The 27,401-nt window shown below is 34.8% G+C and overlaps 1 protein-coding gene and 1 long non-coding RNA gene across 2 annotated transcripts in view; both read left to right on the forward strand.

Annotated features, from left to right (window-relative positions):
* The first annotated feature begins 2,725 nt into the window (after window positions 1–2,725).
* On the forward strand, window positions 2,726–6,047 carry LOC120624138. Its single transcript, XR_005658743.1, has 2 exons — window positions 2,726–2,898; window positions 5,096–6,047. It is a non-coding gene; the product is annotated as an uncharacterized LOC120624138 (long non-coding RNA).
* A 4,415-nt stretch (window positions 6,048–10,462) lies between these two features.
* The window catches only part of LOC120624025, a 34,220-nt gene continuing 17,281 nt past the window's right edge, over window positions 10,463–27,401 (forward strand). The window contains exons 1-2 of the mRNA XM_039890333.1: window positions 10,463–10,479; window positions 12,639–12,737. Of these exons, the coding sequence (XP_039746267.1) occupies window positions 12,639–12,737 (99 nt within the window). The 5' untranslated portion in view covers window positions 10,463–10,479. The remainder of the gene's footprint in view (window positions 10,480–12,638; window positions 12,738–27,401) is intronic.

Below are 27,401 nucleotides of genomic sequence, written 5' to 3' on the forward strand. Positions count from 1 at the left end.
TGTGTATTGTCGTATTATATTTATTTATTTATATTTTATGATATATCGACCGAAAATAAGTTGCTTTTATGATTATCCCTCTAAATTTTATTACTTATATATTATGCACCCTGGATTCGAACGTTTGCAGGTCTCTGAATACTTATCAGCATGAGGTAGGAATTTTGTGGTCAGTTGTGGATATTTTATGTAATTAATAATAATTGTTTTATGTAAGACGTTGCACTATCAAACTCAGGGTTTTCCTCGGGATTCAGTTCTGAGTAATTGTAAGCTACAAATGGACACACATCCTGATAATGGATTTAAATTGGACGCAATTAATTGTATTGCATCTCAACCTCAATAACTACTTACGAAAATATTGTGTGTGCTTACGTAACTCAATTGGAGTTTAAATTAATCACCTAAGTATTGGTACATTTAGCTACATTGTAGGTAATCAAAATTTTAAATAATAATAATAATGAATCACTTAATTGCCATGCTCTATTTTTATTTTAGACGTGTAGCAAAGATAATAGAATACTTCTGTATAAAGTCTTTCTATCTTCTTATAATATATGACTTCCAAAAATAATATTATATGCCTTAAGCCAAAGTTTGGTAATTGTGTCTTTACTTAAATAAGAAATATTTGACGTAAATTTAGACAAATTTTCGTTAAAGGATAGAGAATCAGTGTGAAAATAATTATATAAAAAAATGTAAAAGCCGGTTTAATAAAGTATAATCTGAAAACTTCTACCTCAACTTTCAGTTAATTTTCAGTCGAGGCAGCTCAATTTGTTTATACCATCCTTGATTTGTTTAATTCTAATTTTACGTTTATAATAAATAATTTATTGTAAATATAATTTTTATGTTTTTCATTATCATGTATCATCGTTTTCATTTATAAATCAGGTAATACAACTAAGTACTACAATTAGCACTGAGAGGGGCAGCGGGCGACGCAGTTGTCAGTTCAGTATCCAACTGAAATAAACTGAAAATCAGCGAACAAATTATTGCCATATTATTATTTTACCTGATGTAAGTTTGTTTGTTACGCTTTCACGCAAAAACTACTAAACCGATCCTCATGAAACTTTGTACACATATTCTTGGAAGTGTTAGAAGTAATATAGAATACTTTTTATCCCGACATTTAGCTTGGTTCGTTTGGGAGAGGGGATGAAAGTGTTTGACGATTTTACAATATAGCTCCGACAAATTATAACCGATTTAACTAATTATATTTGTACTATAGAGGTTGTACTATGTGTTTAATTTTGGCCAATCTGTGGTTGAAGATAGAGGACAGAACTCCTCAGCGGACAGCAGCAAACCCCTCATTTAAGGCTTAGCGATACTGAATACTTTAATTTTTTTAGAACTACATCTAAATAGAATGCCACATCAAAAAACAAAATCAAACGCAGATGAAGTCGCGGGCAACAGCTAGTATATATAATTGCTTGGTATAACACATAATTAATTATACTATCAAAGTTTGGTATGTTTAAGTAAGAGCTCACTATTTTTTTTTTTTTTTAATTTTTAATTGTGTTTTATATATTTTTTAAGCAATGTTATTTTTTTTTTAATTAATTAGAAAAAAAAATGAAAATCAACAAATGACAAAAAAAACTATAAAAATAATGTATATTTAATTTAATAATGTATAGTTAAATAGTACTATTTAAAGCGCCTTGCTTCCTCTTTTCTAACAATATTCGCTAAAAATAACTGGTATCGCTTTTTGTGGGCGTTTTCCTGGCTACTTCAAAATATTTTGTGAATTTCTTAATTTTCAGACTCATTTATTTTTCATTTCTTTACTTTACCTTCTAACAAGGCGACAAAAGAACCAAACGATTGTAATTTTTTTTTTTAAATATTGTATAAGTAAAAATCAATTTTTAAATACTATACTTATATAAAAAAAACAACGTTAAAAAAGATAACGGCATTTATATTAAAGTATTTTCCAATCAAATTTAATTTTGTGTTTTAATTAGGTACCTAGAAGGCAAGGCTATTTCATAAGTAGATAGCTAGATACTCGAATAGCTTTAATCGTTACTAAGTAAATAATTATTGCCGACATATTTTAATATACATAATTTAAAAAAATCATTCGTGGCTAACCTCCTGATGATAACCTTTAATGTCATATAAACAATATCTACTCGACGAATTAGGCATAATTTGGAAAATATTAATATTACACAATATATTCATATTTTATTTTTATAACTATTATTTACTCATAATATAAAAAACTTTATACAGAATACAGAAAAACATTGTTATTTTATATAGAGACCATGTTATTATATTAAAAAAAAACATATTTCCTTTTGGTCAAGGGTTTGTAGTTATCTCAGTTATAAAACTTGTTGTGGTAGGTGTTCGTCTGGTACTTTAGCAGCTCCTTTGTTATGATGAGCATAAATTCAGCAACCATATTAAAATAATCAAATTGCAACCGTGTAATCCCAATAGCGTGCAGTTCGGGTAGGCAAACGTGGTTTCCATCATCACTTTATTACTTGATCCTTTATCAAATTGTGCTTAAAACCTCCACTGTCTTTTTCAATGGTTAAAAATAAAAATAAATTGTTCTCAGTTGGATCATTATACTATAATGTGCGTTAAGACGTGTCATTTGTTCTTATCAGAGTAACCCCAGTCCGTTTGACCACAGGCTACATATAAAATAAGCGTCACATATTTTAATACCCAGTCATTTATTACGAGTGCTTTGTTATGTTACATTTTTGACGTGTGTTTAAGCATATTTTTGCATAAAAAAGAAACTGGACGTTTTCAAAATAAGGTCAAAATGAACTTATCATTTATTTTTATGCTCTGCTTACTTATTGTGGTGACTCTAAGCGAGGCTAAGCCAAGGTATGGAGTGAAACTATTTAATTACACATAACCTACTCATCATATTCCGGAAAAAGATATATCATACAATATTCCAGATATTTGCAAGCTAGATACACACTCAAAACCTCAAAAAAATACAACAATTAAAAAAATTCAAAGTTAACATAACCTTTTTTAAAAAACTAGAGACATTGCATGTTTGTTTTTAAATAAATAACTTCCTTGTATATGACATCAAATGTTTATTATACATGAAACAGTTGGCATGTTAACTATTTTTAGACTTTATCAGCGTAAATTCGAGAAACAAAGACGCTAGGAACAATTATTTATAATTACTTGTTTTTACATGAAATTAACTTGTTCACCAATCCGCACTGGTCCAGCGTGGTGGACGATGGCCTTAGCCCCTCTCATTGTAGGAAGAGCCCAAAAAAATAGTGCAAGTTTGCTGGTTCTGTTAAATGTTATCTATTAGAGAACTAATCAAACATCGTCAAAACATTACCTGATCTTGTCAATGCTGAGTGATCAAATCAGGAATGCGGAGATCCGTAGCAGAACCAGAGTTACCGACATAGCTCGGAGAAGCGATGGACGTTGGGGTTCCGAAGTGCTGGAATGGTGACCCCGCATGGGTAAAGGCATCGTTGGCAGACGACATCAAACGAGTCCCTGGGAGCCGCTGGAAACAAGCGGCTTATAACACTTAGTCCACAACGGTGATCAATTGTAGATTGGTAGTCTTCACACGCCCTTGAAAGTTATGGAATATTCTCAGGCTCACCATGTTTTCCTTGGTCGATAAATTTATACCGTTAGTTAGTTAGCAGTAGTTACTTAATACCGATAATTTGGATTTGTCATCTTAGTGATTGTGAAACTATATCTTAACTTATTACAGTTGGGCTTAAAAATGTCAGTCTCTTTTGGTCGTAGTGAAGCATATAGGCTATACTTCACTTGTGAATATTGAGTAAAAGTATGGAATATTAAATTGGATGCCATAGTTGTAATACTTATAATAACTTTGTCCAAATCATAATAGTACTCATAAACACAAAGGAAATAAAAGAAAATTTAAATTTGGTCCGGTGGGCGAGGCTTTGACCGTGGCTAGTTACCACCCTACTGACAACAACGTGCCGCTAAGCGATTTAGTGTTCCGGTGCGATGTCGCGTAGAAACCGATTAGGGGTATGACTACCTTAGTCCGGAATAGGTAAGCTCGCTACCATCTCAGACTGCATTATCACTAAGTGAGATTGACTGCATTATCATCAGGTGAGATTGCAGACAAGGTCTAAGTTGTAGTGAAAAAAAAAGGTTTACACTATCATATTGTATTGTTCCTGCGTCATAATATAAGCGATTAAAACAAACAGCATTGATAGCTTAGTGCAACTACATAAGCCTTCACCTTACATAATTTAGCCGACCTGGTAAGCCCCAGTATCGCGTGGTTAGTATTTTTTTAACATACAAGCGTTTGGTTACGAGTGGACGGTTTTAAATAAACATTCAATTTGTTTTTCTAACGCACTGTCATGAAAAACCTAATTGTTGAGAAAAACGGAAACCAGGCATTCCAGATTTTTGTCGTAAATATTAAAAACGGGGAAAAGTCATATATAGACCTATCAAAGGCACTTACGAAGCTTTCATGCATATATGTTACCATTATTGTTTGCCGATGGTGGTGGAAAACGAAAGCTAGGGGAATCCAAAAGCGCCCTGATCTAAGAAGAGCCTACAACAAACTTAGCCGGTGTTTTGTTTTATTATCACCATCTTACAGACAAATTAACATTTAGCTATGAAGTTAGAACAATTCGTGCCCAAGCTTGCCATTCACGTAATCAAAGATTTTAAACTAAGATTTTGGTGATTAATCAACATTTTTTAAGTATAGTTCAACGGGTACATACCACGATAATATTTTGGATTTGTCGATATTTCGACCCAGTTGCATGGATCATGGTCACGACGGGACCACAATACATGCAACTGGGTACTCGTTGAACTATACTTAAGAAATTCACGTAATCCTTAATATTCTTTAGGGATTTCTCGATAAGCTTACATTTTATATCAGCTTTGAACTTATTGAGAGACAGATCTAAGATTGAATCCGGTAATTTGCTATATCAAAGTTCTTCGTAGGTACGTTTCCTCAGAAAACTTATAATTTAATGATAATCATTTTGTTTTACAGACCTAGCAGAGGCAGGATGGGACGGTATCGTTTTCCGTTTAGTGGAGAGAGTAAAGAGAGCGAAGAAAACTCCAACGAAGCACCGTGTGATGGATGTACCATAAACAATATCGGAAACGGCTACAAAAATCATAACGAAGTTCACATTTTATACGAGAGACACTTACCGAAGCGAAGTACACACGTCTAAAACTATATTTCTTTAATATAAATTATACCAATTGAAAGCATTTATACCAACACATTATTGTATTTGTGTATTTGAGTCATACGAGTACTTGAGCAAAACAATATAGTCAAGCAAATTGCTTGATTGTTTATAATATCGACGTAATTTTAATTTTGGCCTCTTTGTTCCCTCAATAGTTCTGATATATGTTATAGTTTGACTGTGAAGTTTGAATATTATATAAAGTGTAAAAAAAATTATGATGATATAAACTCACAAAACTTTAGGCACGGTGAGTGAATACACTTTTATTGTACACCCAATCAAAAAGTAGTTACAGATATATAAACATACGAAACATAGAGCAGGAGGTTATTGTCTACATAAAAACAAATAATAATGATGCTGCTCAAAACTTAATTTTATTCCTAGCCTTAAAAATAACTTAGAGTTCTAACTTAGTACAGATCTGTCACAATAACGATAAAGATCTGTCAGAATATTGACTAACGTCCATTTTCAATATTCAATATATCCGTTATTTATAGATTTAAGACTTAGCAACGTTGATATTGACTAAAAATATGCATAAAACTATGAACAAATAACAACTTTACTTTGTTGCTAAGCAACTTTTCAACAGTTTATACATTTGATTGACTATGAAAAATGGATGTCAATATGTTACTTTGGTTAGAACGAGAAGATCTAAGTTTGGCATTTAATTTACTAAATTTTTTACCTATCATATTATACATTGAATAAATATATAAATGAAAAATGTGTTATATTTCTTTGGAAACTCATTGGAACTCAATATGAAAATTTAACTCGGAAAGAAGAATTTATTAAATTGATCTAAGTAGATTGCTTTAGTGGCAGTAGAGCTTTTTGCGATATGACACAGCTTGTCTGGGGTGGTTCTATCACCATGCTTATTTGTGAATTGTTGCAAGGCTGTGTTTCGGTGTGATTGTGCTGTTAAGTGAATTACCATCACGCCATCTGCTTGGTCCGCCAATTATAAAAAAAAAACTCCAATTACCTCCAGTTACATTAATAAAAATAATCGCAATCGGGTGGGCTTTAAGAGCCACTAGGGAGCTTAAGCTAAATTCATTAATGGATGATATCTGAAAAAGAGCAATAATAATAAAAAAAATACCTTAACTTACAAACGAACGGCGAATGTCTCAAGACAGATTGCCGAGTAACAGCAATAAAAAAAAGGATTCCGGCCACGATATCCAGAGAAATGCAGATTCAAAGCCCGTCACTTTCTCACCCAACTAATGACAGACCTGAGAAGGCGAGGTGCTGTGTAGCGCACGCAGTGGCGTGCATAGAGGGTATGCACAGGGTATGCAGAGGATATAAAATGTAAAAAAATCTCTAGTACCGAAAACTACCGTATAACACGTACTGGAGATTTTCTTCGTTTTGTATCATCTGCATACCCTCTATGCACGCCCCTGTCCTCTCTCATAGATAAGATGCTTTTGAAATCTTAGACGGTCATTTTAATGTCATAAGATAGATTTAAAATTTAGGCCTTCCATACTGCGGCACGCTTGCTTTGGTAACTAAGGATTATTATCACATATGAGTGACGACAACCGGTACTGACGCTGGATAGTGCTAATTTCTGAACTCCGGAGTGGTACAGCAAACTTCTAAACAGAAACAATAATAACTTTACAATTTGTTCCCAACCTGAATATCGGAACTTCGTGATCTGAAGAGGGGACTTTTCTATTATTTAGAAACGTATTGTTTTAATAAAAAAAACACTACACTGCAAAGTGTTGCTATGTTATAGGCGATGGTTTTCCACTGACCATCAACTTGATCACCTGCTTGGTACATTTATTATTACTTTATTAAAAAAAAGCAAGCGTAAAAAAACAAACCCGTGAAGCCGTGTACACGGCTAATATTGACGGATAAAAAACGACTCAACTTTAGTGTGCAAACGGTTAGGCACTTCATACCATTTAGCAGTTGACAGTAGGTATTTTACCTGTAATGTTCTAAACGTTCACTATAAAATGGGAAAATGGGATAAAATTTGTGAGCTAGCAACATTACGCAGGAGTAAAGTGAGACACGGCGTTTTAACTGCATGTTCAGGAATCTGTATGTGCTTAGTTCAATAGTTCCTGCTTTTTTTCCCTATATAATATATATGTATATTGTATATATAGGTATATTATATTTGTAAATACTGTCAATTAAGAAAATAGACCTCTTTTTTGGGCTTTCGCATTAATATCTAACTAGCGACCTGCCCCGGCTTCGCACTGGTGCAATGTATGTAAATTTGGTCGTTTGAATTTGTTTTCGGAAATTTGAATGTCATGACCGCCACCCGCATTTAACCGCGTTTCTTAAATTTCTTATATATTCTAAGATATTATTTTAAATGATATGCTATAAGGGACAATTTTGATCCATATGAAATGCAAACGCATTTTATGTATTTTATTGGATAAGGAATTATTACTGTGTTGTTTCAAATAGTTTTTTAAATTACTCATATTTTGTTGCAAAATGAGAAAGATAAAAATGGTTACAGTTGATTATCGTTTGGAGATAAACATATATCACCATGGATTTTTTGTAGACTTTTATAAGGTGTACAATACTGCAGTTCATTAGTTTGATCCAACTCGTAGGATTCAGCCAGAGTTCGCAATGTAAGCGCAAAAAAATACGTTCATTAACGACATCATATAAGATACCTCTAGAATTATCAGTGTTTCTCTACTATATTATACATAATAATCTTTTTCTTGAATCACTCCATCTTTAAGCAAAAATGCATCAAAATCCGTTGCATAGTTTAAAAGATCTAAGCATATATAGGGACCGAAGCGACTTTGTTTTATAGAGATATTAGTCTTGATTATGCATATAAAGTGAAGACTCAAAAATAAAGGATTTTTCGCTGACGTAGTTACCAGATCACAACTGCTTATACTATAAGGTACAGGTATGTTGGTGTTTTCACTAACTCAATTTACTGTATTGATATACCCAGACGAAAAAATCGAAAAGAAAAAAGTGTGTAATAAAATTCTTATTCATGAAGCCGTATTTACATTTACCTTAACAAGATTGTCCTGAACCACCCCAAAGTTTGTCGACTCTAAGTGGATGGGTAAATATTATTTTTACCGCGGGCTCGGCTTTGTTGGTGACGTGAAACTCTGTTTATCTGACCTTGGTGTAAGAAATTGCAACATAACGATACTTGGAACTATTTTTTTTGAACCATAAAGCTTCTGTGTGATGCTTTATTACCAACTCACGGTCACCCGTGATCCAACATCCGTGTATAAATTCTAATAGGTTTCCCATTAAAGTTCTTCTGTTATTTTACAATTTACCACGACCCACCCATCTGTGCTTTTACTACGTCTAATTAGCTTCTAAGGGTCCGGTATTTTGTGACCTTAGTGCGTTTTAATAAATAAACTTTCGCTTCTTATTTAGGGATCGAATATAAATAAATCCTAAAATATATATTTTACAATTTTAATTAGCTGATAGAAGCAAGCGTTTCTTGGCGTAGTTCCGTAATATACAATGAACATAATTTGTTAATTAGTTTGTAATCCACGAATCTACACGGCACAAAAAAATTATAAATTGGCATAAGGCTACTATTTCTCAAAAAAAATATATTACCTACCTCGAAAATTGGGCTATCAAATGCAAAAAGAGGTACTTTCAGAGATAAACGCGTAAACGATAACGATAAATAGTAAAGTTTATTATACATAGATAGATTACGATTTGCTAAAATAACCTCATTTTGACTAAAACTACTAAATACATTTAGTTACAACTGAATAATATAGTCCAATGATATAACTTAGTGTCTAACTATGATTTTAAGTTTATTTTTTATTCTTCATTCCAATACAATTTAACACCCGCAATCTCACCCGGTGGTAAGGGATAATGTAGGTAACGAGCTAACCTTTTAAGTGTTAAACCTAAGCGATATCGTACCGGAACGCTAAATAACTTGGCGTAACACGTCTTTAATGGTAACCAGCCATGGCTAAAGCCTTCCACCAGACGATACCAAATCAAATTTAGAACTTATAAATTTCCAAATTGGGGCAATTTACCGGAGATCAAACCCGAGACCTCCCACACAAAACCACAGAACTCACTGCTGCGACGGGCTGATCGTCAAAACAAAGTAAATAATGCCACGTGAGCACAATCATTTCTTTTACCCACTCTGCTGATCGTAAGTACAATGATCTTCTCTGCACTATTTACAGCAATATTTTTAGTTGCTTCGACATTATGATGTAACTGCCATCACTTATATCATAAACCACCTATAAAACAGTACCGTGAATACTGCAAAATATACGTGGATGTATAGCTTAGCTTCTAAAGACAGTTTTTTATATGTGAGTTCATCCATAGGGGTCGATGCTATATGCTATATTTTTTCTATAGTTATTTCTAAATCCCAAAAAACCAAGCGTTTAGTTTAAATAATGTGACGCTCATACAAACATACGAATATAGAAACGTACAGAGGGAATCTGAAGCCTTAATAACAGGCACTTATTATATACATACATAATAACTGCCTTAATGCTACGCCTCAAGTTGATGGACACATGGCTTCACTTTTTAGGACGTGTTTCTTGCGTGCCCTGTGAAGTTTTGGTATGTTTATAGACTATGGTTTTCCACTCAGTTAGGCCATCTGCTTGGTCTGTTAATTTATAAGTATAAAAACAACTTAGGTCAACTCTATAGCTATTTATTATCTTTCTTCTATTATCTCCTACTGTCTTTTTACGTTCTTTTGACTACGGAACCCTAATGTTCAACAAAATATACCTTAAATATAATCTCTCAGTTCTATATACTTAGTTATCTAGTCAGGTCTGTATGCTTGCGAAATTAAGGACACATACAAGCAATCTCTAGCGAGGTCTGCTAAGTAAACGTACAGTTGGATCTAAAGTCAACGACGTGGTATAGTGGAACCTACAGTTAAGGACACGGTATCTGAAAAGCTTTCCAGTTTCAGTGAGATCGCGACTGCGGTGCTGAACGCACGTCTCTCCACCATCGCATTTGTCGGGAATAAATACGATAAAAATAAACAGTGAGTGAATACTTGCGGTATTATGCTATTTAACTCAGCTTTGTCTCCGACATCAACAATAACCCAAAGGTGATTATTTTTTGTCGTTCAAAAAGGTTTAAAGGAAAACTTTAACTTGACAATGGGACCTAAATAATCCTACCTGACCAGTATGGTGTTGCCTACTTTTCAAGTGATTTATCAGGGTGATGTTAAAGTATAACAAATTATATCCAACACGAAACCTTTTAGCTTGTAGGTACGTGAAAAGGACCTCTCTCGAAAAGTTTAAGGTTGCGCAAATTCGTGATACATTAAATTTTCATTGCCTTAGGCTTTGCCACTGTGTTTATACAGAGTCTATATCAAAACGAATTCTGGACTTTTAATCCTTTTTACTGGTTGACAACCTTTGACTGTTTGACTTCATTTGATGTGTTCCTAAAAAACAGTAAAAAAAATTTTTAAACTCGGAAAATTGATATTTTGTACAACTTCAATTATTTAATCTTACCTGGTGGTAAATGACGGTGCAGTCTAAGATGTCGACGGGCTAACCTTTTTGGGGTAGGGCATCCCTCATCGGTTCCTACGCGGCATCGTACCGAAACGCTAAGTCACTTGCCACGTCTATGTCAGGGGAATGCTAACTAGCCAAGTCCGCAGCCTTCCACCGGACCAGGTCAGAGCAAATATAAATTTCAAAAGTCGGTGAACTCCTAATCTTATAATGCAACCGAAAATCAATGTCAAAATCTATTCCAAAATTATATTCAAATAACATTACATCTATACAGTTCTTCACAGTGAAAAAACATGACCATAATACAAGAAGTATTATGGTCATATTTTTTCACTGTGTCATAATACTAAAAGTTTATCCGCTGAACATGATTAAGTAAATTATTGTTTGACAGAAAAAAATTCAAAGGTCTCTGTAACTTAAATTAATAATAAGTTATTTATTAAAAATTTTATAAAATAAACAAAATATATATTAATGATTATTTAGGTTGTTAATTATTTTAGACAACTCGAAATTGCACAGAAGAGCAGTACAGAAAAGTGTACGAAGCGGCCTCGTAGCATTTTAAGTGTCGTATTAGTTTCCAACGTTCTAAAATCGAATGTAGTGACATCAGGCTTTCAAGGTACGATGCATTCTAAGGTAGAGAGAGAGCGCTTACCAATAAGATGCCTATAAACTTTAGACTTAAAGGCACTCATTAAAGATTATGGAGAAAACGGAAACTGGTAGGGCATTCCAGATCTTAACTACATGTATTAGAAGCGAGGGACCAGAGCTTTTGTTATTCATTAAATAATAGTACCTACTTACTTTTGCTTAAAGGCACTCATATCATAATAGATGCTGGAGAATTTATTAGAAAAGCAAAGCAAAGCTTCCTTTATTCAACGCATAATAGGACAACATAAAATATAAAGCACACATAAAGTATAATGGTGTAATTTTTTTTAAGTCTTAACAATTATTCATTGTAAAGTTATCATCTCCTGAGGATGATCCGGTTTCCGAAGGCCGAAGGTCTGTTTGGTGTCGAGTATAAGGATTGAAGAAATTATAAATAACACCATAAAGATTCCAATGCTTTTCCTAATATATCATGGCATTCCGATACACACAAGACACAGACAGAAGCAGGGGTTAATTGGGCTACTACTTTGGAAATAAATGCCATAAGATTAAAAAAAAGTTAGTATTTGTTTGTTTAGATCAAGCTTTAATACTTTGTGCTATCATTAGCTTCAGGCTAAAAAAAAAAGTACAAAAACAACTCCTGCACTTCCAGTGAAGTATATAACAACCACCATCAAAATAATTCTAGTATATAACAATGTACTGCCGCCGTGCTAGGAAAAAAAATATTTTGCCATTTGTAATTTTTTACCCTCAGCATGGCGAGCATGGACAGAAGACTATTTTCTCCCCTGAGAAAGGATAAAAAATTAAGTTCTCCCACAGCTTTAGCGCATGGAAATAGTATCCAAATAATATATGTGTAATAATAAACGGGTATAAACTTCTCCTATTTCCTGTTCCCTTGCTTTAGCAGGTGGATACGTTAATTATATCCCTTGTCAGGGTATATAATCGGGGGATATAATTTTTGTCTCCTGCCTATGCTAGCCCTACATGCATGCCAAGGGTTAATAGGGCAGCAATGGGACATGGGATGAACACTATGAGGCCGACATTGATGATGTTAAAAATAATATGCTATTTCCAGATGAAAGCGTGGACCGCGCACGAGCAGGACACAACACTGTCCTGTTGCAGATCGCTGCATGTAAAACACGCGGCGTATGTGAGCGCCCTCTACACACTGGTAAGTACGTGTTCTACTTCCATTACAATTTTATGATTACCTGTTATATCGGCAGGGGTATTAAAAAAAATATTTTACAACTATAGATCGGCAGGGTAGTTTCGTATGTCGTGACAGATGAAATCTTGCAATCACTGCTGTCAAACTTCACTTTAACTTCATTTTTTGTATGGAAAAGTGACGTTTGACAGCAGTGATTGCAAGATTTACGCCTGTCACGAGATACGGAATCACCCTGCACATCATATAGTTGTAAAATTATTTGGCAAATTAAATGTTATTTAAAAAATTTAACTACTAATTAAAGGTCAAGTCATACCCGCGTAGAATTGTGTCAAAAATGGTGGCTGTGCTTTCGCGCTGCACAGCCAGGATGATTCTTTGTGCAAAAAATAAGCCAACCCTTCTGTCACCAGATGAGCAGTCAACCGCGGTGTAATGTCTCGCAATTATTTTTTCACACGTAGTCTCCATGGCCTCAGGGAAATGGAACAAATATGTGTTTCGTCTTTTACCGTGTTGAACCATCACAGCTGCGGTACACAGTCTTAATGCAATCTTTCTGATATAAATAATAATAGTTTTATTTTTCTAATTGTAAATTAGTTCTTAAGGAATAAAATTTTCATGCCACTCTAAGGCGGATTGTATGTAGAACTTAATCACCATTTTAACTACAGCTCAATGTACAAATGAATATATTTAGTTTATTTTCCAACTCGTAACCGTGGGGTAGCTCTAAAATAGATAAAATAGTACTTGCTTCTAGTTCATGTACCTACAATAATATTCTCACTGTAAGAGATCCCAAAATAACAAAATTAAAACCTCAATGACTGGATTGTATTATTTTATTAAAGCTTTATTATAATATTTCTTTTCAATTATATTATGTAAGTGAATTACATCTTATTTAAAAACCATCATTGTGAGTAATTTAAAAACTCTTATAGACAAAACTTCTTTACTGAGGACGAAAATCGGCAAGGTTATTTGAATTTAGAAATCCGAAAGTATGGTCTATCGAGCAACGATGGAACAACGGATGGACGTGATTGTTTGTCGAATACTTAATCTGGAAATACTACCGTGATTTAAATTTCATTCGATAATAAACAACTCTCTATTTAAAGTAACTTCGATCAAATATGTTTAAATTCTTAAACGCAATGAAGAAATGCCTTGGTTTTGAACACATTTAAGCATAGAAGTGAAACCTCTGTGTATCAGTATAAATATAAATATGTACGTAAATATATACACAGACTGTTAATCGTCACCAGTCAGGCGCAACACTTCACTTTCGAATGTCGCATGTAAGTGAAGCGAACCCTTAAGAATTTTTCTAGCCCTTGTTATGCCAGCTAACCTGTTAGGGGTATGGCAGCTATATTAAACCTAATCGGTTTCTACGCGGAACCGTACTCGTGCGTTAATGTCCTTGGTGGCACGTCTTCGTCGGTAAGAAAGTTATCTTACCGACGAAGACGTGGCTACTAGAAAACCAGACCAGAAAATAATATTACCAAATTGCTTCTACCGGGGCTCGAACCCGGGACATTCCACTTAAGAGCACATCGCTAGTAAGCCCATAATTTTTGCCATAGATGATATATATGCTGAAAGCACATATAGATAGAAAAACCTTAACCATCATTGTAGCTACAAAATACTAATACGGGTATAACTTTTTTGATTACATTTAAAATTCGCCTCATAATATTATTATATTGAGATAACGAAGTTATCAAGAGTTATAAAAGCGACGCAGAAGATCAATTCAACCAAGTTTCGACAATTATACTTTCCACTCATGAGTCTTCATGGGTAATTAATTTTGATGTAGCAAGACACGATAAATGAGAATCTACGTATGTACTTGATACTGTAGGCAGATTAACTGCCTTATCTAGTGACAAATTACAATGCAATTAAGCTTTTGATTAATATCTTCAAAAAATTACTTTTGTCTCTTGATATTTATCTAGTTTGATTTCATAGCAATTTCACTTGTCAAAAAGCATTCATAATCGCGTCACGGCACGAAACTTTTGTTTTTCGTTTCTCGACAAAGGATATTTAATATTCTTCGACTGACTTTGGAATGAATTTACAATACTGTCAGTATTATAAAAAAAACATTTCCATGATTAAATCCTTTGAAAAAACCAAGCGCATTTAAGAACTGTAATTTTATACGAATATATTTATTTTATTTATACTCTTTATTTGCACACAAAATAATAGTGAAGAAAAATAAAAATAAAACATACTGAATCAACCATATTTGACGGCCGAGTGGCGCAGTGGGCATCGACCCTGCTTTCTGAGTCCAAGGTCGTGGGTTCGATTCCCACAACTGGAAAATGTTTGTGTTATGAACATGAATGTTTTTCAGTGACTGGGTGTTTATCTGTATATTATAAGTATTTATGTGTATTATATTCATAAAAAAATTATTCATCAGCTATCTTGGTACCCATAACACAAGCTGCGCTTACTTTGGGGCTACATGGCGATGTTTGTATTGTCGTAGTAGTAGTATATATATCTAGTGAAGCGACTGAACCCGGCGAAACTTAAACGTAATTAAACCAATCCTGATTTCGCAGACACATTAGAAGATTTAAAAAATGCCTGGTTATATACGTTTAGATCGAGTGAATTTAAACTTATAGCCAAATTAAGAACCTAAAATTTTGAAATTGTATGGAAAACTAGCTTTTGTCCACGACTTCTGACTAGTATATTACGGGTTTTCAGAAAATGCGCGCGAATCGTCAATTTCGGAGATAGAGATAGATAATCTCTATTCAAGATTAGATTAGATTAGCTGAAACCGTAAGTAAATACATTGATTTAATATGTCACTGCGTACATATGTAAAAAAAGGCTACATTTTTAATTAGCCAGGAATGGTTACATTGCTTTTTGGCGATAAAAAGTCTCCTATGTGTCCAACTCCAGGATGAAGTTATATGATATGTACGAAATTTAATCGAAAAAGACGCAATGGTTGTGATAAACCTAGGCAGCAAACAAATAAACAAACGGATATATTTTCGCATTGTTTATTTTTCTACAAGTTAGCCTTTGACATGCAAACTCCACTGATGGTAATTGATGTTGCAGTCTAAGACGTTAGCAGGCTAACCTGCCAGTTATAAGCTACAGGTACCCCTAATCAGTTGCTACCCGACATCTTACCGGAACACTAAATCGCTTGGCAGCATGTCTTTGTCGGGTGGTAACTAGCCACGGCCTAAGCCCAACAAATATATATAGTATTAGTATGGAGAGGGCCTCACTGTTCAGACATAATTGTAGAACTGTAAACTTTCCATGCGAGTTAGAATCACATGTGTCAACAGTAGCTTTTTAATGAAGAAGGATCCATCATAAATTATACTAGAAAAAAAATATTCTCTATTTAATAGTCTTCGACGTTTAAACTAATGGACGTCCACAGATGACCCTTGAAAGCATTTTCCTACTGAGCTATGTTAGCATTTCCAATTCTTTTAGTCTTCTTTCTAATCCTTTGATTTCTGATTTGATTACGACAAATACTCCCAGAATGACTCATGTTTGTGATAAAATTAGCTAGTCTGCTTATTTAGTCTAATACGTAGTATGTTCTACTACGGATCGCACGGTCCTGGTTTCGATTCCAGGGTTGGGGCCTTAGTGCAAGTTTTGCACGCTTGCATTCGAGGAGTCGTTTTAAACCTTGGGAAATCGAACATCGGAGTGAAATCTTATTCATTTTGCATTAATGTTGAAATTCGCCTACGACTTTTGGCTAACCTGCCAGTTATAAGCCACAGGTATCCCTAATCAGTTTCTACGCAACATCGTACCGGAACGCTAAATAAACTTTTGGCGGCACTTCTTTGCGGGTGGGTAACTAGCCACGGGGTAAGCCTGCCACCAATCAATTATACAACATTTTTTACCTCGGGCATTTGCTAGAACGTTTATAAAACAAAAAATCAGAAGTACAGGATTTGCGACTCTAAATGAGTGACATTAGGTTCAAGTTACTTTAACGATTCAAACTTTAAAACTCGAAAACGACTCCTCAATTGTGAACGAGCAATTCTTGTACTAAGGCCAGTACGTGCTCGGAGTTAGGAAGTTGGCTATGTCTAGACGTCGGTGCCGGTAATAACACTTAAAGGCAACAACAATAGCTAAAGCAAGTTGGCGACCTATGCTGTGTGTCGACTCTAAACCCTTTTTTTCACTGGATTATTAAACTGGCGTAACACTCAATGACATTATCATGAGAGTAACATAAACAAAAGGGAAATACAGGAGATTGAAACCTTGTAGAAATGACCACAGCATGCTTAATTAAAATAATCTAAAAGCTAATTAACTAATAAAGCAAAGTATAAAACTGATTAGCTGTACAAAGAAAGGGGATGATAAAAATGTAAAACGGAAAATAAATAAATAAATTTAAGCTACGTAAGTACATGTTTGAGATGTTTTCGAATAAGGTTAAAGAACTACTAAAAATGTCAAAGTACTCTTTTACTTAAACGAGAGAAGGTCTATGCCCAATAATGCCAATAGGCTAACGATGCACATTAATTTTCTTTGATATCAAATATGCCGTGTGGTGACGGCAGGTTAGAATACAGTTGTCACCATCCCTACTCTTCTCGAAGGTGTCATACGAGGCGGCTAAGGGAATACAACGGAGGAATGACAGCAGCGTCTTCAGTCCTGTTACTACCATCTACTGCGACGACCCGTCGACCCAGCGTGGTGATAAACCATCCCGTTGGCAGAGTCTTTTAGTCCACTAGTGAACTGCTATAGACTTAATGATTCCAAATATTATAAGCATTGATAAACGTGTATTAAAAAGCGTCGAGAGATTTGGAATCTGAAAAAACCTATTTATTTATATCTATATCACCAGTAGTTAAAAACACATCTTTTTAACTGATGTACGGTGTCTTCATTCACCTTTATTTATGTTCCATACCTATAAATTATCTATTCATGCTACGACCTAATTTACTGGAAAATTTATCGTTGGAATGTGCCTTAACTTTGAAGCTTGTTTTGTTACCGTCAGGTTTTATTTTACACCTGAATAAATCTTTACAAATATTATGTATTTAGTGATATATTAGTACTCCTTAAGATTTTATCGCTTCGTCATCAACAACCCATTATTCCCTCTATGGGGCAAATGCCTTTGTGTCATAGAAGGAGGGATTTGAAGGTTAGACTTTTCACACTGCTTCAATAAGGTTTGAGTTATTATAACAAGTAAGTTACAATAACCTAGGAATATATAGGAAATAATAGTACTAAAATACATTATGAAACGCAATGAAAACTAGGAAGCTCTAAACACACTACATGAAATGGCAATTGAGTATGTATGCAAATAAAAAAATATAACTATAGTTATATTTTTTTGGAACGTATTACATACAACTTGCAACCTGAAGCAGTCTTTGACCTATAAGGTGTGAAATCATGAACTGCAACCATATAGGTTCTCTTTGTAGAACCCTAATTTTAAATCTGACGACAATCACCTAATTTCGCAGCACTTCATGAGGCCTGGGAGGGTGATAGCATAAAAGAAACCTGCTTAAAAGGTAATTATGTAAAAAACTCCATCTAAACCGACAGCATAGTTTTTCTGAAAAATATATTAAAACATTACATCAGTAATATAATATCAAAAAAATATATTAAAACATTATAGCAGTAGTATAATTGTGTCTGTATCACAAACTACTACAAACTTATTTTAATTTTCACAGTAAAATATTAATTTTCAGTTTCATAGACACAAACTAACAAACTGTAATTTTCGAAATAACAAATTAAACATTGCTTTCGCCGGGCTCGCTAAAGTTTGTACGTAATGGCGACACATAATATGATACATAATTCATGTTCAAAGTTCAGAGCCCGCGCCTTCGTTATTGCGATATCAAAACGTACTATCCACACACACCGTAGTACCTAAATAAAGTTTATAAACCGGCATACCTATTGCTATTAATATTGTATTGCAGTTCAGAAAATTCTCGATTTGATCTACTGTTCTTTAAAAGACGCTACAAAACGCTCGACAATATTTAGGGTTCCAACACCATGATGGTAAAAATGAACCTTGGCATAACATTTGTTTTGTATTGCAATATCAAAGTATAAGCTGATGGTGTAGTGCTAGGAGAACTCCTCAACCAGTAACACCCCGGCCTCGAGAAAAGCAATATCTTGTAAAGGGTTTTGGGCAGTTTTCTGCAGGAAGCAGTTAGCATTTGGCAATTATAACTTAGATAATTGCAAAAGTACCTAAAGTGTGAAAAAAAATTTTTGATAAAAAAAAATACCTTATTCTAATTAAACAAGGAAAAATACCTAGTAATTTTGTACAATTTACTTGGCACCGACTTAAAAATGTTATGGTAAATATTTATTTTCGATTTTTCTTTTAAAAATTTTCTTTTTAATAATATATCCCTCCAACAATTGCCTTGCCTCCATGTTTAATGGAACCGATAGCATTCCAATTTCCGAACATAGGACTGAAAAGTGATATGAATACTTCGAAATTTCGTAAATTTGAAATACAATGCATTCATTTGTCGTGGAATATAAGTCGTAGCTTTTCGTAGCTCTACGTCTTTTCGAGCATAATTAATATTTTTAAGGAAATATTAAACATCTTGAACTATATCGTTAATTATTTTTTTTAAGGCGGTGAATCACCTCTAACTTGTTGTTTTTAGTTCACGGTGAAGGAAAACATCGTGAAGAAACCTGCATGCCTTAGAGTTCTCCATAATGCTAAGAGCATTGGGGGCATGTGAAGGCTTCCATTCCGCCAGCACGGCGTGTTGGACTATGGCCTACACCCTTCTCCTTCTTCTCCTTCTGAAAGGAGGCATATCTTGCATTTTTTGCTGTCAAACGTAACTTTTGTATTTTTTTGACATTTGACAGTAATGATCCTGCCATGCACTGTAGTGGACAAGATAATAATTAAATTTATGTGTTATAAAAGAGAAATAACATAGCAATCAATAATTAAAACCTAAAAGTATGATACTCATAACAATCATACATCACAGAGACAGCCGGTTAGTGCAGTGGGCACCGACACTGTTTTTTTCAGTCCACGGTCGTGTGTTAAAAAGCTGTATTGCAATGTGCATTAAGTCTTTCAACCTGTTACCACAAAATATACAGATTTTACCTCTAAGAAGATTGAAAGTTGTTTTGAAGAAATGGCTCTTACAAAATTCATTTTATTAGTAGACTAGATATCTATACCTAACTACCTATACTGACATTATACTTAGTAGTATGCTTTTTAATTTACCTCAATATTTTGACGTTGATGTGAATGACAAAACATGTGTGAAACACAAAATGATAACATCTATATAAAAGTTTTTAGTACGAGTACCTACCATATATTTTCCAAATAAAGAATCTGAATTTGAATTTTAATTCGATTATCACAACTGGAAAATGTTTGTGTGTGTTTGTTTATCTGTATATTATAAGTATTTATTTATATTAATCATCACAACAACCCATTATATTCATAAAAATATTCATGAGCCATATTAGTAACCATACAAAAGCTACGCTTACTTTGGGGCTAGATGGCGATGAGTGTATTGTCGTAGTATATTTTTTATATATTTATTTATACCGTTAACCGGAGGAACCGTTCTCTCAAGCTGATCGGAAGGAGGATCGATGTTTCGATAGTGTACGTTCGTATCGTAACGATTTGCTAAATCAAAGAAGTCATCAGAATCCGTAACGAATCTGAATGAATATTTAGAATATTATTCATTATTATATTATCTACAATGTACCAAAATTCATTAATCGACCGTTTATTATGTTTAGGAATGCTAAAGCTGCTTCTTAATGAGGTTTATTTTGTTTGCCTATTAATGTAAAAGCTGTACAAATAAGCAAATACGAGTATTTAATTAAGCACGTTCGCATAAGTATAAGCGGTTTTTACATACCTACCTATTATACAACTGGCCTTCTGTTTTTATTTGATTGGCCCAAATGTTCGAGAATGTTACCGGCCTTTGTTTTGTTTCCAATCGGCAAAATCCAGGTCGTTCGTAATGAACCTTTGTGGCATTCAAAAGGGCAGTAAAGTTGAACACAACAAACAACACCTCGGAATTCCAATAATGTTCCACTACGCGAACCGAAAATTGTAAATAAAATTGTATCGATTTCCTCAGAGCTTTTATCACTGGAATCGTATCTCAATTCAATTTATTTTCGACACAGCTCGCCACAGCTTAGAACTTTTTTATGAACCTTATAGCTAAATTTAATATTTTATTATTTCTCAACATGTTTTTATTTTTAATCTTTCCGTATGCAATTTTATTCATACCGTAAAACTTTTCTGATGTCGTCGATACAGATAAAGGAAAATTAAGGTGATATTTGACTTTATCTTAACAGACGTGTTTGAACAGCGCGTGTAGCCTGTGCTAACCCTATCAGAAAGCTCAAAGTCACACAACGGGCGATGAAGAGAGCTATACTTGGAGTATATTTACGTGATGAAATCCGAGATCCGTATTGAACCATCTCAAAGTGTCACAAAGCTCAAGTGATAATAGGCATGGACATTGAGTTCCTAATGGAATGGTGACCCCGCACTGGCGAACAAGTCAAGGCCGTGATATTTGGAACTCCCTATAAAGCTCCTATATCCAGTAGTGAACTTCCTTTGGTTTTTATGATGATGATTTTAAAACTTCTTTAGTAGCAGTAGAGCTTTTTGTATACCATGCTTATTTCTGCCGCCAAGCAATATTTCTGTGTTCTAGTCTTAAGAGTATGGTTGCTGGTGTGATTATATGCCTCGCCCAAAGTTCATGGACTCGTCAGAGCATTGCAGAACGTTGTAGAACGTGTTTGTTGCATACCCTTCGAAGTGATGTAATGACAGGGTTGCTTGGAAGCATCCGGCTCCGCTTTCAGCTCTCACAAGATAGAAAAATTAATGTTAAAATGTAAAATGTAAATTGTTGATGTTGCTGCTGAAATTGAAGGCCTACTTGAAATAAATGAATTTTGAATTTGATGCACTGTTATGCAATAGTTTCAGATTTACTATCAGCCTGCTCTGATAAATATTATTAAAAAAAAACCTTCTTTGATGACCTCCGTGACACAGCGGTTAGCGCTGTTGTTTAAAGTTTGAGATCCCGGGTTCGATTTCCGGCAGGGGCAATAGGAAAATTTATAATTTCTCAATTTTCTCTGGTCTAAGCGATTTAGCTTTCTAGTACGATGTCGCGTATACCCCGAATATACATATGGGTTTTATTCAACTGCCATACTCACTAACAGGTTAGATAGGTTAGTCCACTACTATATTAGACTGCATCATCACTTCACCACCAGCTGAGATTGTGGTCAAACGCTAACTTGTTGAAAAAAAACTTTATGTTAATTGTTAGGTGCTTAATTTGTACCTACTCAAATTGTTAAATGTTAAATGTCAGACCACAATAAGAAATATATAAAGAGAGACTGAAATTCTATCATTTAATTTCATTGTCCGTAAACAGGTGCATTCAGACATAAAACTCGGTGTTAATTGGAGTAGCTATCTTACAGTATCGTCATTATATTATTTTCTATTAATTAAAATTTAATGCTACACTTTGATCTTAGCCAAAAGGTCGAGAAGCGATGATAGCGCATTGTTTACTACATTTTCGGAGGGCCGAGTTCGAATCCCAGCACGCAACTCTAGGTTTCCTAAGTTATGTGCATTTTAAGTAACTAGAATATCACTTGATTAAACGGTGAAGGAAAACGTCGTGAGGAAATCAGCACGCCCGAGAGTTCTACATAATGTTCTCAAAGGTGTGTGGAGTCCACCAATCCGCACTGGGCCAGCGTGGTGGACTACGGCTTACTAAGCTACTAAGTGGTTAACCTTCACATTGTGGAAGGAGACCCGTTTTCTGTAGTGGGCTGGTAATGAGTTTATGTGAAGAATATTTATTGAAAATTTTAAAATAAAGATGAATAGTTTAATGAATAATTCCAATCATCGTAACTAATTGAAACTATCCTTTGTAACACAAGGCTTTGATACTGAGGACAGCAAACAATACGTCGAAATTCTATTAATGTTGATACCCGATTGAAAATTGAATCCTATTGATTTCCTCTAAGCTTTGATGCTTGGTCCCTGAAGCGTCTCAATTGGGCTCATTCTCGGCCAAACCTACTTGGGTCTATGTTCTGTAGAAAAAAAGTAGTCAGCAATACTCAAAATATCTCTATGTGTTTACATGTGCAATTATAAAAACCAAAATTGCAAACACATAGCTTTGAGAACAAATGGACGCTAATGGCGCGGGGTCATTCTAGTACCCCAGTGCTAGAATGACCCCGCGCTGGTAAACACAGCATCTATCAGTTGGTGGCGCATATTTAGGAGTTCAACTAGAACAGACGACATCAGATGAATCGGCATTTTGGCATTTTGGCAATCGGCAATGGCGATTCGAAGCGCTAGTGCGCTTGACCGCAATCATAACCGAAAATAAAAGATGATGCAACCTAAGATGGAACGCGCACACCTAGAGGATGCCTATTCGTTCAGGATTTGAAGAAACCCAAATGACAGGTATCGAGGAAGATGGAAGCCGGAAGAATGTACCAGATCTTTGCGGTGCGAATTAGGAACTAGGAAGTAAAACCCTTTGTAGGATTCTAAGGGACATCAACTACGTAACGGTGCAGATACTTACGATGCCTTGCAGTTCGATGGTAGAAAGGTGAAGAAGAAACAAAATTAAAAGTTCCTGATCACACTCTATGATATATATATATGAGCAAAAAATACCTAAGTCCAGCAATAGGTTATGATATTTGCACCCTATGAGACTGAATTCCATAGGATAGCCTAGTGGGTAAGGTATTGGCTTCCCTTTCTTGGGACCGTGTTCATACTCCGGCACGCTCCAACTTTACATGCTTTAACGGTAAAGGAAAAAATCGTGAGGAATCCTTCATGCATGGCAGTTCTCTATAATGAGGGCATGGGAAGTATGCCAATCCACAGTCGACGACTTTTAATTTTATTTATTTAATTTTTTGTTACAATTATGTAATGGAGGTAGCCGCACCACCTCCTCTGCCATCGTAATAACTTTATGGATCTGATATATTTCTGGCGCCCCACGACACTACAAAACCCAGTATTATGTATTTACACTAAAATAACTGATTCGGCATGTGCGCTCCTATTTTTTCCTATTTTTTCGCCATGTTGTCAAATAATTGCTGCTAAACTTGATTAATATTAAAAGCCCAGACTTCTTTGTTTCTTGTCAAACTATTCTTCTATTCTATGTTCTTAACTAATCACAATACAAAAAAAAATCTTCACTACGCTGATGGTTTGAACGATCCACACGGGGCCCGTGTCTAAAGGCTACGCGAGAGTTTCCGAAAGCGAAAAACATAATATAGATAGATAGAACCTACTAAATATAACCGAAGCGAGATGACATTTTGCTAGATGCTAATTTAAACGAGTGCATTGTCGCATGAAGCTAGTTTCCTGTCAGCAGAAAAGCAGTAATTGTTCGCTTCTTGGGCCGAGACTTAATACACCCTGTTTCAGCCGACAGTCATTTACTTTATGAAAATGTAACAAACTACATCCGAGAACTCGACTACAAGCAACGTCTTTCAACATTAGTACACAGCCGCATATTGAAATTCTTCGGACACGTCTCCCGGAGAGACAACAACTCCATAGAACGCTTTGTTGTGCAGGGCAAGGTAGAAGGCACTAGACCGCGCGGTAGGTCACCCACGTGATGGACCGATCAGATCAAATCTTCAGTGGGAGGTCCCTTGCATGAATGTACCAGACTATCTGCAAATAGGGAGAAGTGGCGAATGATCGTGAGGCGAGTAACAACTGCCACACCGTGATGACCACGACCACTCTGGCAAGAGTGATCGACAAAGAAGAAGATATCCTCCTGATGAGCAATGAGTTTTCGGTTTGATAGATAGGACATTCGATTGAGGCTTTTGTACTATAAAAATAAGGGTTACACCATCGCTTATATCACAGATTTTTTGCACTATACTCGTTATTTGGTCTAGGGAAGCAATATTTCTTAATAATTAATAATAATAAATAATTCATTTTACCAAAATGGAATTAAATAATGAAAATTTTGTGCTTCACTCAGAAACTAAACAGTGTACAGGTAATGGTTGAATTTTATCTTTCATCTGCTCAGGAAAGGTTTCTTTAACTTTTCTTTTTATACAAGCTCTCTTAAACTGATGGCAAACAAAGATTCCAAAATTCATTTTATCTATCCGCAGATGTTGCCTCAATCCTTTTGAGCTCTACCACTCTTTTATTATGTGAAAAAGCCGATCAGAAAATTTTACGGCCATTTTAAGTGTGATAAAAATATTTTCTAAAACTGACTATGATTTTAAGGAAAAAGAATATTTTGCGTTCGTGCTTTATCTCTGGTAAGATAATCAATCTTCTGTTATTAAAAAGCAAGTTTTTTCTAATACCCAATAATCCTAAATTTTAATGATGTGATTATCCATTTTGTGTAAAAAAATCGACTGTATACCTCAAATTCACTTAAATCAATCTTATAAGCATAAGCATCTTATGCTTTTTCTTATCAACAATCTTCAAGGTTTCACTGAGTTGAGCTCTCATAGTTGAAATTGCAAACTTCTTTATAGATATTGGAATATGTTGTATAATTTCCAGAGATGGCAGTCTCGTAAAAAGTCAGGAATTGAGTCACTGATTTGAATGTTTTTCTTTATTTTTATTTCTTTTTTAAGTGGTAAGAAGAAGAAAATTAGATAAAAACGAAAAGATTCACCGTAAGCGTACAAGATCGAAATTGGTAATTTCGTATGGGAATTGTCGCTTCGGATTTCTTTCTAAGTTATTTAATATGTTGTACCTACATCATCTAGTCACTGTGTATACAATTCGATTTACATATTTTTTTATATTTTGTTTCAATTCAAGTTCTTTTTTTTATTGCACTACTAAAGTTAGCCCTTGACAGCAATGTCTCCAGATAAACGAACAGCTAACGAAGGATTTTGGATCTAAAGTGGATAGATTAGCAAGCTCTGGCCAACTGCGAACATGTGTGTATTGCCAAAAGCGATGAACCTGTACATATCCATAGGATTGCCTCGTTTTAATTCTGACTGGACTAGATTGTTTGTAACATTGGAATTCAACGTTAGTTTAGCAAACATATCATAATCTATAACAGTCCACATCTGTACTAAATAAAGCCCTCGCAAGTGGAGGGTTTGCCCATGATCACCGTGGGTTCGTTATCGCAGAAGAAAGTAGTAGTAGCAGCATAGAGCTACTGTTCGTTCTACGAAATAAAATTAGGTAAATGATAAATGATTAAAACTACTGTTACATAAAATTTACATAGAGGTAAATAATTAAACTTTAAACTATAAATTCATATTTGCCAGATATTTTATTAAATAGTTAATAGATAATTATTTTTGACGTGACAACGTCTTATAAATTGGTTTGCCGGGTGACACTTCAAGAAACTGCGTTACGCTCCGCTCACGTTATGCGCTCACAATGAGAGCGAATGAGAGGCACGCGTCCCTTCCACTCGGGCATGGTTAGCCCGCCTAAGAGCGAGAGAGACAGACATAAAAAGTGAAAGGCACGCGTCCCTTTGTAGTAAACGCTGTTTCATTGTACGCAAATGTATTGCAAGTTATTGTATGTATATTTGTATATAAATACGTATGTATGTGTAAAGGTAAAAATAAAATTTTGTTAATATGAAATTCAGTGCCAGATTCTTTGTATAAATTAATGTTTTAAATATAATTCTTTGTATAAATAAATGTTTTAAATTGTTACTATTATTTCATCCTTCTTCCTACTATACGAATGAATATTCACATTAAAATTATTTTACCACTCAAAGTCGTTGTCACGTAAAACTTTCGCCCGTATACCGACTTTACAGGCAACCAATTTTTTTTATAAATATAACCTAAAATAAACTATTTAAAACTAAATAAAATCTAAAACGTCCTCGAAACCGCTGCAGCGAGGCACAGTTCCTAAGATGCTGGCAGCATTGCCCCTTTGGATGGCCGAACTAATTCGTTGGCAAAGGTAACTGCCCGCTCTAGGATCACCGGTAGACTCGACAACCCTTTTCGATAATTCTTTAAAACGGGCTCTTGCCTCCGAACCCCACGGTCCCAAAGTCTCTACTCCAAAAGGCGCAAAAATCTGCTAAGCTGCTATCCAGGTTTTCATATTTACGCCTCTTGGCCTGCTCGGCACTGGTAGCAGCCGCACCTACCATTGACGTGGTGGCCTGGATGTGTGATGCAGCTAGGGTATCCACACAAGTTGCATCCCACAGAAGTGACCTTCCAAGCCTCCAAGGTATGAGCGTCATACCATCAGGTTAATAGATTTGTTCATGACATTGAGTTGGTGGATAGTTTGATATAAATACGACTGCATTATCGACGTCCTACATGGACTCGAACGATCCAATGATACCTTCCGGTGTCTTAGTCGTTTATTACTACTTT

This window comes from Pararge aegeria, chromosome 5 (genome assembly GCF_905163445.1).
Source record: "Pararge aegeria chromosome 5, ilParAegt1.1, whole genome shotgun sequence".
Lineage (NCBI taxonomy): Eukaryota > Metazoa > Arthropoda > Insecta > Lepidoptera > Nymphalidae > Pararge > Pararge aegeria.